Here is a 17095-nt window from a genome sequence, read left to right as displayed (position 1 = left end):
CAGCAGGTCTCTGCTAGCTACCTGCTCCCTCCTCAAGTCCCCTCTCCCTTGAAGCTCCCACAGCAGCTCTCATCTCTGTCCATTCACCCACTCGTCCCCCTCTAGAGTGAGCTCCACAAGATGGCAACACTGGCTTGTTCATTCTTGTAGCACAAAGCAAAGATTCAATAGATACTTCTTGCATGAATAAAAGAACAAATATATAAATCATGAAGTGCCAAACTAGCTTTTCTCCTTCCCAAATCACCCTTCATGGACTCCCTGTCTTCTTTGGTTGGTGAAAATAGCAAAAATGATACTACACCAGGCTCTATTCCAAGTATTTTACATATATTAACTCATTTAGTCTTATAACTGTCCTATTATTATCCCCATTTTCTTTTTTTTTTGAGACAGAGTTTTGCTCTTGTTACCCAGGCTGGAGTGCAATGGTGCGATCTCGGCTCACCACAACCTTCGCCTCCTGGGTTCAGGCAATTCTCCTGCCTCAGCCTCCTGAGTAGCTGGAATTATAGGCACGCACCACCATGCCCAGCTAATTTTTTGTATTTTTAGTAGAGACGGGGTTTCACCATGTTGACCAGGATGGTCTTGATCTCTTGACCTAGTGATCCACCCACCTTGGCCTCCCAAAGTGCTGGGATTACAGGCGTGAGCCACCGCGTCCAGCCTTATTATCCCCATTTTCAATTAGTCAAACAGGCACAAAAAGGTTAACTTAGTGAGCAGCAGACACAGGGTTGGTTCCAGTCTGTGTATTGAACTACTATACCTAATGCCTCTTGATAGCACATTTAAGGAAAACAAGTCAACATTAATATCAGTATGAGCAAAATGCAATTTTGAAAAACAAAGCCCTAAAGAAACAAAAATTAGCCATTCGGGGAATCATTCTAGTCATACCTGACTCCTTTAACCAAGGCAGACAACTCTGTAGGCAGCAGGGTGTCATATCTGCCAGGCAGGGCCCCAGCTCAGCTCCCCAGGTCTCCAGGCCCCTCAGCAGACAGCCTCCCCTTACCCCTGAAGGCCCACCTCACCTTGTCCCCGATGCCTTCGGCTTCCTCAGCCAGCAGGTACACGTTGCTGCCGTCGGCCAGCAGCAGAGCAGTGTCAGTGGTGGAGGAAGAGCGGGGACGGCACTGGTGCTGGTGCAGGATGGCGGCTAGACTGCTGTCCTGGGGGGCCTTGCGCAGCAGGTGAGGGCTGCCACGCTGGGGCTCCAGGGAGCTACTCTTTGTGCGCCGGCTGCTGCTCCCGCTGCTGCTGCCCCCACTGCTGCTGTGCAGGCTGGCACCCCGCTTGATGGAGGGCCGGGAGCGGATCTGCTGCAGCACGCGGTTGAAGGCAGTGGGCCGGGCAGGCAGATCGTGCAGGGACATGGCATAGGAGACACGGTGCATCTCCGGAGAGCGCTCCTTCTCATCTGGGGAGTCATGGTCGGACATGCCCTGCTGCTGCTGCTGCTGCTGCTGCTGCTGCTGGGAATCCTGAGATGTCTGGTGCTCCCTTTCCCGAGACCGGCGGCGGCTGTGGAACAGGTGCTTCAGACCGTGGCCAAACATGGAGCCCTCTGACAGCTGCTGGATTTTCTTAAAGGGGAGAGATGAAGAACGCTGGTGAGTGGAAAGCTCTTGATTGCCCAGTCAGTTGGGGGTGAAGGTGAAGGGTCTATCCTTGGTAGACTGGCATAGCTAATGCAGCCATCTGAACCTGGAAGATCCCCATGGATGGCCTGTCATGCCTAAAAGGTCAGTTTGAGAAAAGGTAGCAACCCAGACCCATCCTTTCATTCCCAAAGAGATGTGCCCCCATGGTTTTCCACCAGACATTCCCAATCAAAGTGTGGGTTGTGAGTTTCTATGAATGATGTTCTCAGGGCTTCAGTCTGGGGCTAGTGGCACACAAAGCACTTTGCTGATGGGGTTGTATCCCTCTAGATTGATCCCCCTGCTCCCGGTCCTTCCCTCCTTCCAGGCTAGGCATCCCTTCAAGCTGTACTAGCTCTTTCAGGCCACCAAACATCAATTTCCAAAGATCCCTAATTCCAACACTCCCCTAAGAGAATCAGGGTCATACAATCAGGTTATATTGTTGTAGCAGACACTGCTAATTGCCTACCCAATATCTATTTCTCTTTCTTTCTTACCAACCAAACTGCAAGGACTTAATGCACCTTGCTAAAAATTCCTACTTCGTCAGACTCCCTTGCAGCTAGGAATAGTCACATGACAACAGTTTGGGCCAATGAAAAGCAAGGTGAGAGTTTCTGGGAACACTTCTGGTTTCCTGATAAAGGCACTGGCCCTTCCTACTACATCTTCCCATCTGGAATGGGAATGTAGTGTCTGGAGATGCAGCGGCCATTCTGCAGCCACAAGGTAACATGATTGACAATGAAGGCCTGCACACAGATGGTGGAGCCCAAGGGACAGGCCTGGGAACTTGAAAGTCTGTGGAGCCACCAAACCAGTTGTGAACACCTATCCTGGGATTCTTGTTGCATGAAATAAACCTATCTTTGTCTACACAACTCTAGTATGATTTTCTGTTATTTGCAGCCAATTTCATTCCTGATATAGTTGGCAATGAAATAAACTTTACTTCTTTGAGCAAACCTTGTGACATAGTCAGTAATATGACCAATTCTTTAGCACACACATCAGAACAAGCTATCCAAATGAGTGTCTTTCCCCTTAAACCCAAAGCACAGAGGCCGGGCAACCCAGTGCTGCCCGGGCCACAGCCTTTCCTCTTAGCCCTGCCACTGAGATTCTCCAGCTGCTTTTCCGGCAAGACTGCTCACAAAGAGACAGCTGGACGGCCTGCCAGGACAAGCAACTGTGGTATAATTCCAGACAGCTGCTTCTGTCAGGGGATGGCTTATCTGGCCAGGCTGAGCCCTCTATGAGAGCTTTGGAGCCATTGGGAGGAGGAATGAGACTTGGAGGACCAGGAGACACCTCACACTCTGCAGCTCCTTAGAGGAAAACTCAGAACTCAGCCATTTGGGACTTAATGAGCCATAGCAGGATTTCCTGTGAGGAACAACCCACAATCCTACCAGGCAGCCTAAGTCATTTAAAAAATGTTCCAAAAAATTACACAGACTGGATTTGCTGTTTCTTCTCCCCCTTGAAATAAACTTATAGAGCAGAAAATCTAGACCATATAGGAACCAAGGAAAAGCAACCTTATAGCTTCTGAATTAGCTGGCCCCACTCTTAGGTTACTATGCAACTCAGCCTTGATTTTGTACAGATGGCTGCACTTATAGCTGGATACAAATAACTATACTATCATATAGTTGTCTAAAATTTTAGGATTTTCATTTTTCACCTCATCTGAGCAGCCCCAGAATTCTCAAAGTAGGAGAGGCCCTTACATCACCCATTTTACAGACCAGATAAATTACATAATCACAATTCACCATGAACTAATGATTTTTCATTTTAAAGGAGCTTTGTATCCTGCATTATCCCATTTGACTTTCCTAAATAGTAACAAAAGCAACAATTGTAACATCTCCATTTAGAGATGAGGAAATTAAGGTTATCATTATTCCTTCTTGAGAACTGAACTCTGGGGCAGCCCTGGAGATGTTAGGTTACACAATGCCAGGGTTTCCCACAGGAGTTACCATCCCCTCTGGGCCCGCTTGAGGCAGGGGCACAGGGCTCACTTGAATCTGTGCCGGAGAGAACCAAGATGTCAACTCTGCCATGGACTTGGAATGGGCCAGATCCTGCAGCCTCCAAACCAGGGACATGCCAGGACACCTCCCTCTTCCCTTAGCCCCAAGCTGATGCGAGACCTGACTCCAGGCACTGTGATGGGCCAGCTGGCTCTGGCATTTGCCCAGCTGCCTCTGCCAAATCATCACATTCCATGTTACAAATTGTCTTTCTAGCATTCTATTCTAGGTCCTTTCTTCTTCTCCCTCCATTCCTAAACTGGCTTCTCCAACACTGAGGATCCACTCAGGCAGAAAGAGTTTCCCTTTTAAAGACTTCAGCAGAGGTCCTAGAGTTCTGAGGCATTTTCTCTCCCATATCCTGGGAGTCCAGGGGAGGTGCAGGGGAGAGCTAAAGCAGCCACTAACATCTGCCATATTGCCTTGGAGCCTAAAGTCCTTGGCCAATTTACTTTTAAAATTTATACAACAGCATTTTGCAAAGTGCTTTCCGATTTATACTGTCATTCTAATCTGATACTAACCTAATCCCAGAAGCTAGGAATGTGAGACATCACAGTATCAGCCTCTCCATTCTGCAGAGGAAAAAACAGAGGACCAGCACAGCTAAGTAGCTCTTCCAAGCCACACAAAGGAACCCCCAACTTCTAGTCAAATTTACCAACATGGGCCCATTACACTGATTTCAAGACTAAGGTAGATAGAGTATTTGCATGCGTCCCAGAATAGTAACAAAGGCAGGAGCAAAACAGAAACGGCTGGGTCAAGGGTAGTTAGGTCCTCTGAACTGCAGTTGTGGATCTGCCCATCCCATGCTATAGGACAAGACCCTCAACTATAAAATCTTTATTTCTCACCTCCTGGAGCTGTTCTGCAGGTGAAGGAAACCTGGGGAAAGTGAGCAGGAGACCCCAGGACCTTTGCCCCAGCAGATGGAGGAGTCTATTAAAGTCTATGGCAGGCAGGAGGGAAAGAACAAAAAAGGAGTCAGAACAACGTGCGGGGAGAGGAGATTGCTCCAAATGAAGGGGGTTTTCCTCACTTGTAAGGAGCGAGGCGGGAACAGCAAAGTGACACATGGGCCGGGCCGCTTCTGTATGTGGGTGTCAGGGAGGAGATGGTTAAGGAGTTTTGACATAACATGGTAAGTGTTAAAAAAAAAAGCTGAGCACATACACATACCCAGCTACAAGTTTCAGAAGTGAGGAAAACCATGGTGACTTAGCTTAAGGGAACTTAGCCGCCAACGCAGCAGAATGCACCACCTGCTCTGACAACAGGTTCCAGCTCCTAAAATGTCACTTGCTTTTCCACATTGACTTTTGCTTTTCCCTGGCTGCCAGAAACCATTTTGGTAGCCAAATGAAGCCATGTATTAGAGAGCCAGGATGCTTCAGAGTTAGAGGTGGAACACAAACAGGGCTTTTTTTTTTTTAAATGGAGTTTCGCTCTCTGTTGCCCAGGCTGGAGTGCAATGGCATGATCTCAGCTCACTGCAACCTCCGTCTCCTGGGTTCAAGTAATTCCCCTGTCTCAGCCTCCCAAGTAGCTGGGATTACAGGTATCTGCCACCACCCCTGGCTAATTTTTGTGTTTTGAGATGGGGTTTCACCATGTTGGCCAGGCTGGTCTTGAACTCCTGACCTCAGGCGATCCATCTGCCTTGGCCTCCCAAAGTGCTGGGGTTACAGGCGTGAGCCACTGCGCCTGGCCAAACAGGGCTTTCATGATCCATAAGACCAAAGCAAGAAGTGCCACCCCCAAAACTGGCTAGAAGTTATCCAGAAAAGAGAGCTTCCCAGGTGACAAGCCCTGGGAAAGGAAGTAAGGGGAGTTTGCTGTCCCTCCCCTGGAACTATCTGAAAGCCCAGGAAGGAACCCCCACCTCCTTGGGGGTATTTTCCTTTCAGGAAGAAAGGGAGGACTAGATGGCTTCTGAAAGATCCTTCCTGAGAAGGCTGTGGTTTCTGAACAGTTGGGTTTCATCCGTCTTCCTCCCTGGGTGTGGGTCCCCCAAAGGGGAAGTTTGCTCCAAAATCTGCAAACATAGCTGCATGAATCCAAAACTAAAATGCCTTGGGGTACAGTGTCATTGGCACCATCTGGTTAAAAATGACCAAAAGTGGTTTCTAATGTTGGTTTTTTTTTTTGGAGATGGAGTCTCGCCCTGTCGCCTAGGCTGGAGTGCAATGGCACACTCTCGGCTCACTGCAGCCTCCACCTTCCGGGTTCAAGCAATTCTCCTGCCTCAGACTCCCAAGTAGCTGGGATTACAGGCGCACAGCACCATGCCCAGCCAATTTTTGTGTTTTTAGTAGAGTCAGGGTTTCACCAATTGGTCACACTAGTCTCAAACTCCTGACCTTGTGATCTGCCTGCCTCGGCCTCCCAAAGTGCTGGGATTACAGATGTGAGCCACCACTAGTCGAACACCTGGTGTGGTTTCTAAGTTTTACAGGTCCTTGTGTTCTCAACAAATCCCAGGAAAGCTGAAAGTCACACTAACCTATAGCTAATTATCCCACCTGGCAGCTGACTGCATAGCCCTTCCTCCTAGGTTTGAAATTCCTTCTGCCCTACCAAAGGTATGACTGTGAGGGTTCAGTGGGGTGACTGGGTCACCCTGAGCTTTTGCCAGCCTAGGTGGCCAACATTCCTCTATTTATAGGGTCTCTGTGGAAATGGGGCCAGCATTAGAAAACTAATCACTGTAAAAACCCACAGAGTTCTACTCTCAGGATCCAAAGTGGATTGAAGAGGTCTCCAATTGCCCTTAAGAAGCTCTGAATGCGGAGCCTGATTGAGAGCAGGAGAGGAACCATGACCCCAGGTTTGGTGCTGATGATCACAATGGTATATAGTAAGCAGCTACAACTGTTCAAGCCACTTGGGGTTTCTATTGGAAACCCAGGGATGAAAGATTTTTTGAATGATTTATTTCTTCCCCAGCCTCACAGCTGACATTAAAAAAAAAAAAAATCTCAACTCACAGGCAAATAATTCCCCCATTCTCAATTTTATTTTGATACCTCTTTCCTTTATTGCTTAGAGAATTCTGCCCAGAGCCAAAGCAAGTGGGGAAAGGTCACCTCATCCACCATGTCTTTAGGCAGAATGACTCAGCACACACCAGCATAGAAGACTTTTATTAATGTTCCCAGCATGGTGTGCCCTCTCTCTGCCTGTTTGCATCCTATCCATCCTTCGCCACCTCACCACTCCATAAAGCTCTCTGATCACACCAGTCTGTGGTGATCTCACTCTGCCCTGAACACATAAGCGCTCATTATCTGCACCACTCATTTTACAATTAATCGTGTACTGCCTTGTGACATCGCTTCTAGTGCTCTCTCCAACTGTTATCTAACTTCTCACCTGCTGATGGACGGAACCCTTGATGAGAATATGAGTGACTGGACAGCAGGAGCTCCAGCACCTACATCTTTGTGTCCCAAACATTACCTGGCAGAGGCTTCAACACAAACATGGAGACTGCTATGTAAATTACTTGTTCATTTATTTTCTGAGCATACATTATCCAAGTCTCTACAAACCCATCTTACAAAGGTGATTTTAATCCTTAGATAACTACCTTTTCTAAAGACATAACCTTTCACAAAGATTTGAAACGCTCCAACAGACTTTTCTTGTGTCTAACTCAGATTCCTTCTGCTGCAGTATAAACCCTCTTCTCACTCTATTATCTTCGTAACTGCCAAGACTGAGTTGGCTTGGAAGGAGATGAACACAGACCAAGGAGTCAGAATGTGTGTGATGTCTTCACAAATGGCTTAGGGAAGGCTGGGGTGGGGGCTCATGTCCTTACAGCCAGCTTTCCCTGGTGGACATCAATCAGTTAACCTAGCTGGAATAAGAAAGCATTTAGTCATTTAGTTTGAAAAGTCAAATAACTTTTTTTTTGAGTCTTACACTGTCACCCAGGCTGGAGTGCAGTGGCACAATCTCAGTTCACTGCAACTTCTACCTCCTGGGTTCAAGTGATTCTCCTGCCTCAGCCTCCCAAGTGCTGGGACTACAGCACTCACCACCATGCCCAACTAATTTTTTGTATTTTTAGTAGAGACGGAGTCCCATCATGCTGGCCAGGCTGGTCTCGAACTCCTGACCTCATGATCGTCCCAAAGTGCTGAGATTACAGGCATGAGTCACCACGCCCAGCCAAATAATTGTTTTTCCAGCACAATCACAAAACATATCTGCTATCCCCCAACAGCTTTGCTCTAACTTCTTACACAAAGAGAGACTTCAGTGTTTGGCTGACAAAGGTGGATCCTGTCCAGCTATGGCCTCATTCCGAAAATGTACCACGCTAGTAGTCTATGGAGATTTCAAAGGCAGATGCCATTTCTTAAGAGAGAGATGAAAACAGAAATGAGTTTTGAGCTGGCCTTTAAGACCACCACTGAGAAGCTGCCTGAATCCTCTTCCCCAGCTCCTGACAACCCTCACTCTTCTAAAACTTCAACCCGAAATTCAGATCCTATCAGATGTTTCAACTCCTTGTTGAAGAAGATTCTGGTTAATGGGATTGGCAGTGAAGACACAATTAGATACACAAAAAGAAGCACATTCTGTAAATACTGAGCCTGCAAGACAGTTCCCACTAGAACAACTAGGGCAGCTGGGAATTAATCTAGAACTCAATGTGTGCCAGGAGAACAGGGAGCTCCATTCGCCACATGCTTTCCCATTGTCACCAGTTCCTCCAGAGCCCACATACAGGGCTGCTCTGAGTATTACTGAAGGCTTGAGGAGATGGGCATGGGGCAATCCCGGCCTTTCCAACCCTCTGCCTGCCTCATGTAAGGTACAAGCTGGACAAAACAGGTAACCAGCATTCGGACTACCCTCCACTGTTCCTATCATTCTAGTCAAACAGGGCAAATGCCCTACAAGAGCCCTGGCTACCTCACTTCCCCCATTTAGAAAGTCCCTCTGCTCTTGTTTGGTAATTAATGTTCCACCCCTTCTTTAAAATCTTGCTCTAGGCGAGCACAGTGGCTCACACCAGTAATCCCAGCACTCTGGGAGGCCAGAGGGTGGATCACCTGAGGTCAGGAGTTTGAGATCAGCCTGGCCACACGGTGAAACCCCATCTCTACTCAAAATACAAAATTAGCCTGGCGTGGTGGCAGACGCCTATAGTCCCAGCTACTCAGGAAGCTGAGACAGGAGAATTGCTTGAACCTGGGAGGCAGAGGCTGCAGTGAGCCGAGATCACACCACTGCACTCCAGCCTGAGCAAGACAGAATGAGATTCCATCTCAAAAAAAAAAAATCTTACTCTAAACTCACCTCTCACAGAACAACTTTACTGATTAACACTTGTAAGTTTCTAATTGCTCTGCATGATGCTCTAAGCCCCCTTAAACTTATGTGTATTTCCATGATGGTTTTCTTGCAAGTATTTCAACCTGTTTGACTTGGAAGCTCAGCTGGAGGTGAGGCCAAATAACTAATTTCCCATTTCCTTGTTTTTAGGCATATCTCAGTTCTACCTCCTTTTATCATAAGTGGCCGGCTCCCACATGAGATTGCAGGAATCTTCAAGCCTTAACATATCTACTGGGGCCTCAAGATGCAGCAGGCCCCCAGAGAGCCATCCCAACCATCAAAACACTCCTAGAGAGCCCCAGAGAATGCACACATCTTCATCTCACTCGCATTCTTATGAAGTAGCTTGTCTTCTCCTTCATTTAAAAAATAAGAAAACTCACCACTCCTACTGCTTCACTTGACTAGCCTTTAAAAAAAACAAAAACTGAGACCTACAAATTTTATCAAAACCCTGAACCTTGAAAAAAAAAATATAAGAAACAAACAAAAGAACAGAAAACAAGCAGGGGCTTCTCGGAAATGTCAATTTTTTTTTCTTGACTTGGGTAGAGGAGGTGTCTGTTTTGCTTCTGTTATTTAAACTGCATACATTTTCAGGCACTTTTATATGCATGTTTCACAATTTAATTCAGCAGCACCTTTCCTACAGAAGGTGATCAGTATCTGCTGACTGCATAAACCCTTCTCTAGTGGGCTCTAGTCAGGAGCATTAAAGGAACAGAGGCCACTCATGGGGTGGTAAGGAAGCTGCCTGTGACCACCAGGAAAGGCGGAGATACAGCAGGGAGAACCACACAGGACTCCGTCGTGACATTCTCTCAGATATCTGGCTTTGAATTGTTTTTCCTGCTCTTCAGTAAGTAGGCAGGAATACCACTGTATGGTATGATTCCAACATGAGCTGGGACCCAAATGAGTCTTGAGTCAAAAGTGCTTCAAACCAGGAGAGGAATGATGGAACTTGGAGCTCCCCCTTTTTCTTCAGGGAAAGATACTAATGCTGCTCAGAAATCTCTGGGGAAATTACTTAAAGGGGCTTTTGTGAGAGGAAAGAGAACCTCAGGGAAAGTCCAGGGGAAGGCTGGTGGCCAACATTCCCAGACGTTTCCTTTCAGGAAAGGCTCAGTTCTTCCCGAGGCACAAGGGGTGAGAGAGGTGGGGAGGTCGGTAATTTCCTCTGCTGCCTTCAGGCTTCCATCACATATCAGGATAGAACCAGCTCACTCTTATGCTTAGCCACTCATCCTAGGCCTCAGAAGTATCTACCACACGTTGTGTTTTTTTGTTTGTTTTTTGTTTTTTGAGACAGGGTCTTGCTCTATAGCCCAGGCTGGAGTGCAGTGGCATGATCACAGCTCACTGCAGATTCAACCTCCTGGACTCAGGCGATCTTCCCATCTCAGCCTCCCAAGTAGCTGGGACTACAGGTGTGTGCCACTGCACTTGGCTAATTTTTGTATTTTTATTAAACACAGGATTTTACCATGTTGGCCAGGCTGGTCTCGAACTCCTGGCCTCAAGTGATCCACCCACCTCAGCCTCCCAAAGTGCTGGGATTACTGGCATGAGCCACCCACCGCTCCCAGCCCATATGCTGTATTTTCAACAGGAATGTGTGCTCCCTGTCTTCAGTATTCCCCTAAGCTCCCCATCTCCTCCCATACGCAATGGAACTGGGTTTTCTCACTGTAGAATTCTGGTGTACTTTAGGTCAGCCAGCACTCTCTGTGGCTAGCAAACCCAGCATCCCCTCCCAACAAGCAGGAAATCTGTTAGCAGCACAAGACTGGACAATAAGGACAAATGAATGGAGACATGAACTCGAGTAGTTCAACAGGAATCCAAGCTGCAAGTGGCTGAAGAATGTTGTGCTCCTGTTGCAGGAGTGTCTACTGAGATTTTCCCCAAAGGTCCCACAGGTGTATGGAACAGTTGAGAAGACCCTCAATATATCTGCATGAACCTCCTGTAAGGCAATGTCCATTTTCAGGTTATTTTTCGATTACAGTTTTAAAATTGCTGCTTAACTACTACTTTTCATTGGCCCTTCCCACCCTATAATCACAGATCCCAGGCTACTATAGCAGAAATTTACAGTGCACAGTAGGATGGTCCACAGTGCTGAAGGATCAGAGGGCGACCACAGGAGCCCCTGAAATCTCTGGCTGTCACTAGTTAAACATCACTCAGATCTCTTTGGCAAAGATAAAAATTCTCTCCTCAGGCCGGGCGCAGTGGCTCACACCTGTAATCCTACCACTTTGGGAGGCCAAGGCAGGTGGATTGCCTGAGCTCAGGAGTTCAAGACCAGCCTGGGGAAAACAGTGAAACCCCATCTCTACTAAAAATACAAAAAATTAACCAGGCATGACAGCGGGCACCTGTAGTCCCAGCTACTCAGGAGGCTGAGACAGGAGAATTGCTTGAACCCTCGAAGCAGAGGTTGCAGTAACCAGAGATTGCACCATTGCACTCCAGCCTGGGCGACGAAGTGAGATTAGGTCTCAAAAAAAAAGTCTCCTCTTCCCCTACCTCCCCAACCTCTATTTTTTCCCCTCCTTTCTCAAGATGATTTCTTCCAATGCACTTAATTCATCACAGTGCCTGGAGCTGTCATGAGAAAACAGAAGTGGGACTAAGGGACCAAAAGTTCCCATCTCCAAAGTTTAAAATGAAAACAAAAGCAAACCAGAACTCCTTATCTGCCTTGACCAAACACAGGTATAGGGTAGGGAACATCAAAAATTAAACACCCTTCTGTGGTACCACCATCAAATCTAAAACAAGTCAACTTCTACCAAGTTCCTGGGCCAATAGGGAATTTTTCCATCACTGGAAAACTGTGCCAGCATTGGAAAACAACTTTTCCAGCCCTGGAAGGCAAGTCTGGAGGGGCCGGGCACCATGGCGCACACCTGTAATCCCAGCTTTCTGGAAGGCTGAGAAGGGAAGATTAGAGCCCAAGAGTTTGAGACCAGCCTAGGCAATATAGCGAGACCTTGTCTCTATAAAAGATTTAAAAATTAGGCAGGCATGGTGGTGTGCTCCTGTAGTCCCAGCTACTTTGGACACACTCCAATATTCCTAGTCCCTTTCCCGAGAAAAAGGCTCAGAAAAGTTGAGTGATTTGCCTGAGACCACACAGCAAATCAAATTGTGAAAGTCCCCAAGTCATCTGGTTGGAAGTCCCTTGCACCCTGTAGTAAACATGTTGTGATGAAGCAGACAGGGATAAACAGGAAAAGCCCTGCTTGTTTCCCCGTGCTCCCACAAGCAGGCTGCAGCTGGGTTTTCTGCTCCTTGCTGGGTCCACATGGCTGTGTTCAGTGGTATGTTTTCTCTGGGGGGTAAGGGGAAGCCTCCCTTTCTTGCACCTGATTTCAGTTCTGGTTGAGGGAAGTTCAGCAGTTAATATCAGTGTACAGTTGTTACTATATCTGCCCCTGACCAGAATGAGGGCATCGCCAAACAAAAAAAAATAAAAGGAAGAAAGAAAAATGATATAGGAGAGTAGAAATGAATAAGCTTAAGGCAATCCTGTCTACAGAGACACTGCAGCCCCCATGCCATGACAAGCCCATCTTCCTTATGAAGGCAACTGGGGGAAATAAATGGAGAAAACAGTTTCCATTGCTGTCCTGAGCTGAAAAGTAGGGGAATTTCCAAAGCTGCCTCTCATAGACTTAGTTGAGGGTTTCATCTGGTCAAAGAATCAGGGTTTGTGCTCGCCAGACTCATCTGGACCGGCTCAGAATGGGGCTGCTGCAGAAGGCTAGCCTGCTCCCCACAACAGCATTAAAGGGACCCCTTCCCCGTCACAGTCTCACTTAAAACAGAAAATACACCTCCTGCCCACAAGGGATGGACGTGGGGGTGACAGCAGAGATAAACACCAAGGGCCTGATGAAAGCTCAAGCTTCCTGCGCAGAGAGAGCCTATCCCCCAGAGATCCTCTAGACATAAGGCTAGCCATGAGGCTTTGAAAAGGACAGCAGCAGGACCAGAGGTCAGATTTGAATAATTACTGCAAAATTTTAAAAGCACACACAAGGACCTAGTTGTCCCCCTTTTCACTGCTCCCCAAGGCACACGGACAGGTAACATACACAGGTAAAAGCACACACTCACCTGCGCTCTGACTTCCTGACTCTGAGCCGCTCAGGCCAAACGAGGAATGTCATTGGCTTATTCTGGCGAGCTCCTTAGCGGCTGCTGCCATAGGATACAGGCTTTATTAAATATAACGGAGTCCTTTCCGTTCCCCCAGCCCAGACCCCACACCTTCTCTGAAGAAAATAACTGTGAGGTATCAATCTCCAAGGCACCTAAGTTCCTTCCTTGGGCTGACATCTCGCTCAGCCCGACGGTGAGCTGGCTTAAGAAGCCTGAGCCTGCAGTCCCTGTGGCAGTTCCGGCAAAGGTGCATTATTTATCTCAGCCGCTGTTTTAATTGATAGAGATATATTCAACACAGCTCGCCAATTATTTCCGCAACCTCAGGCCAGAAAATAAACAGGTCCATGTGAGCAGTTCTTTCGGCTTCTGGTTCTAGCTGCCGGCTCAGCATGTATGCAACTTGAACTGAGGCCCCAAACCAGCCCAAGCACTGCTCCACCACCTGTCAGTTCTCCACCCTGGGGGTTGGTTCAGCAGGCAGGCAGAGATCTCCAAGCACTATCTTAACCTCTGGCTCCACCTAACGGCAGGAAATCCACACACCCCCGTTCCCAGACTGGCAAACTGAGCTTCATCCAGGAAGGCGCTCAAAGATCCCAATGGGGCTGGGCGCGGTGGCTCACGCCAGTAATCCTAGCATTTTGGGAGGCTGAGGTGGGACGATCACCTGAAGTCAGAAGTTCAAGACCAGCCTGGCCAACATGGCGAAACCCCATTTCTACTCAAAATACAAAAATTAGCCGGGCGTGGTGGCGCGTGCCTGTAATCCCAGCTACTCGGAAGGCTGAAACAGGAAAATTGCTTGAACCCAGGAGGCGGAGGTCGCAGTGAGCCGAGATCACGCCACTGCACTCCAGCCTGGGCGACAGAACAAGACTCTGTCTTACCAAATTAAAATAAATAAATAAATAAAGGCACCCAGAGATCCCAATGGGAAGAGACTTACTCAGCAAAGAAAACTAATGGTCACCTGTTTGGCCTCCCATGTTGCAATTTCTAACTCCTGCCATCCTACAGGAGGGAAAGCGATGTCCGCTTTTTTGGTTAGCATCTTGGATTTCTCCAGCCCTTTGTCTGCGAATAGCACTTTACACACATTATTCAAACAATCTCGGATGGGTGAGTCACTAAAACGTTTGCTGAATAATGGGAAACAAACACAGAGAACTGAAATGGAGCTGAAAGAGGCACAAATGGTACCTGACGTCCCTCCTGGGGTGCCAGCCAAGCATCCGCTCATCCTCTCTGACCTTTGCCTGGCTTCCCCGCTCACTTTTATCCTGTTAAAGCACTTCTGCGTGGGGTGGCGAGAGCTAAGTCGCGGGCTGGGCTTGCCGGGGGATGGTCTGCGCTCACCTTTAAATCAGGAGGCTTGCTTCGGGGACCTGGGTTGGGCGCCGCGGCAGAGCCGGCGTCCGAAGTTGGCCCGCCAGCAGAGTTAGCACCCGTGGTCTCCCCAGGCCGGAGGTCCGGGCCCGGCAGGTGGGAAGCGACATCTTCCAGCCCAGCTCCATCCTCCTCGCCCTGTTGTTGCTGCAGCTCGTCCGATTTGCACCTCTTCATGGTGTATGTGGGTCGGCAAGGGGAATCTGTCCTTCCAGCGCGCCGTCTTGGGGAAGACCGCACCCCCTCTTATGCTCAGAAATGAGGCCTGGGGTCTAAATTATTAATAAGGAGGGGAGATGGCAGACCACAATTTCTTCAATAATTAAAAAAAAAAAAATCTTAAAGGCCGGTGAAGGAGGGGAGGGAAGGGGAGCCTTGGTTACAGCTTGGAATAGTTCATTTCGACCTGGGGAGCGAAGGCAGGTCACAGTCGAGGCTGGGCAGCAGGAGTCCTTGGGCAGTCATTGCAGGAGGGAGGCGGGAGACAACCCCCGGCCCCCAAACTTTCTGCCTCAGGGCACGGGCAGGTTGGAGAGGAGCTGGGCGGCACAGCGCATCCCTCCCGGTCGGCCAGGCAGCGGGGCGAGGCGGGGCGCGGGGCAGCCGGCCGGGCAGGTCCTAGTCGGCCGCCCTCAGCGCCGGCTGCGGCCCCCGGCCCTGCCACCGGCCCCCGCCCCGCATCGGCCGGCCGCGGAGCCCGCAGCGCGCCCGGCCTCTACTCCGGCCCGCGCGCCCCGCTCCCCGCCCGCAGCGCTGCCTGCTGCAAAGCCGCGGCCGCGGCCCGAGCCCGCGGCGAGCGCGCAACCTACCCCGCCCGGCAGCCTCCGCCCGGGAGCGGGAAGGCGAGGCTAGGAGGGAATGACAGCGGCAACCAGCCAATGGGAAGCCAGTGGGGCTGAGGGGGCGTCGCGCGGCCACGTTTTTAGGGTTGGTTGCACCGTGCGATCCCCCAGGAGAGGGCTGGAGGGCGATGCTGCTGCGTTTTTGCATTGCGGAGAGCGGGCTGTAGCTCAGGGGCGGGGGTGGCGGGCGTGGGAGTCGCAGTTTCGGCGCCAGCTTGAGGGACCCTGCCAGGGAAGGCTCGCCCGGGATTTCCTCCACCCATTCGCTTTATTTGGCGTGAAGGGGCACAAGAGGGATGTTTATTATCACTGCTTTTTGGGGCTCTAACTTTGCACCTTATATACATAAGGGAGACACCTATCCCCTCTAGGATACTTGGTCTGAGTCAAACCTGTGCTTACATTCAGAGCTGCAAATGGTAAGGGGAGGGAGTGTTCTCTCCTCATCGTCCCGTCCCCGGATTTAAGTTCATATTTCTTAATGAGACTTTACTTGGCTTTATGCTCAGAAATTGGGAAGCATTTCATATAAAAACACAATAACATGTGAGCGTTCCTTACAAACTGTGAAGCAGCTTTTAAATAAGAAAGGGTATTAATGGCAGGAGGTTGCTACATATAGAAGTGTAGAAAAGGAACGCTGTCTCTCTTTGCATAAATCTCAGCCAAACTGTGCTGACTAATCTGGAAGCAGAAGAGAGCAAACGTTGGGGTTACCAAGATATGGAGAGTAGTAATAATAACAACCGCATCTGAGCTCCTGTTGTATGTCCTCCTGTGGACACAATGGATTTTACTCATCCAGCAACCGGTGGTTCTCAAAATGTGGTCCTTGGACCAGCAGCATCGGCATCACCCGGGAACTTGATAGAAATGCAAATTCTTGGCCACCAGCCAGACCTACAGAATCAGAAGTAGTGAGCCAAGAAATCCTTTTTGACAAGCCCTCCAGGTAATTCTGACACAGGCTACCCTTTGAGAATCACTGGCCTACACAGTGAAGGGGCCACACGGTCTCTAAAGGATTTTACAGTTTACCAATCTCTTTCACACCCATGGTGCCATTCTAGCCTCACTTCAGCCTCACTAATCAGAGTCTCTTGACTCTCTGTTCTGTCGTCTTCCCATTCCAACCACTCATTTTAATGTGTATCCTAGAAGAGACTAATTTGTTAAGAATTTACTGCAGCCAAGCAGCTACTTTCTAAACTAGGCAGCTCCACTTTTAGAAGATAGGAATTTAGGATGGGCTGGGAATGTAGAACCACCCCCCACATCTACCACAAAGAATCAAGCACAATGTGGAAACACAAAGTTATAAGCCTTTATTTAGCATTTTCAATGGTGAGGGGATGGCAGGATGCCAGTGTAGACCGTAGGCAGGAGTAGATAGAACCAGTGGGGACAGGTTCCCATGGTGCAAGGTTTCAAGCAGAGGAATATACTGCTCCCTGCCTGTCTCAGCCCAGATAAGTGCAGAGGCCCCGAAGACCCCGAGCAAAGTTTTGAGGGGCACGCGGTGGCCAGCAAATGGTGAGCATGCATTGACACATGTTCATGACCTGACTCGAAGCTGAAGAAAAGTGAAGGGATTTGGTTTCCTTTAAGGAAGCAGAGAGCATTATAATTATGAATTATG

The 17095-nt window shown here is 48.8% G+C and overlaps 1 protein-coding gene across 3 annotated transcripts in view; it reads right to left on the bottom strand.

The window, feature by feature from the left end:
* TMCC2 (transmembrane and coiled-coil domain family 2) overlaps nucleotides 1–15416 on the bottom strand; it is a 45439-nt gene extending 30023 nt beyond the window's left edge. The window contains exons 1-5 of one of the 3 annotated variants that reach the window (XM_078357004.1): nucleotides 14585–14822; nucleotides 13181–13264; nucleotides 4552–4646; nucleotides 4219–4269; nucleotides 1041–1592 (exon numbers count right to left, since the gene is read on the bottom strand). In XM_078357004.1, coding sequence (XP_078213130.1) covers nucleotides 1041–1565 — 525 coding nt within the window. In that variant the 5' untranslated portion in view covers nucleotides 1566–1592; nucleotides 4219–4269; nucleotides 4552–4646; nucleotides 13181–13264; nucleotides 14585–14822. Of the gene's footprint in view, nucleotides 1–1040; nucleotides 1593–4218; nucleotides 4270–4551; nucleotides 4647–13180; nucleotides 13265–14584 lie in introns of all 3 variants that reach the window. The other 2 variants (XM_035280494.3, XM_035280493.3) reach the window with 2 other exon arrangements.
* Between the last annotated feature and the right edge of the window lie 1679 nt (nucleotides 15417–17095).

Source organism: Callithrix jacchus, chromosome 19 (assembly GCF_049354715.1).
Source record: "Callithrix jacchus isolate 240 chromosome 19, calJac240_pri, whole genome shotgun sequence".
Taxonomy (NCBI): Eukaryota; Metazoa; Chordata; class Mammalia; order Primates; family Cebidae; genus Callithrix; species Callithrix jacchus.
The sequence above is the reverse complement of the archived record's forward strand: the minus strand, read 5'-3'. Positions and strand labels throughout refer to the sequence as shown.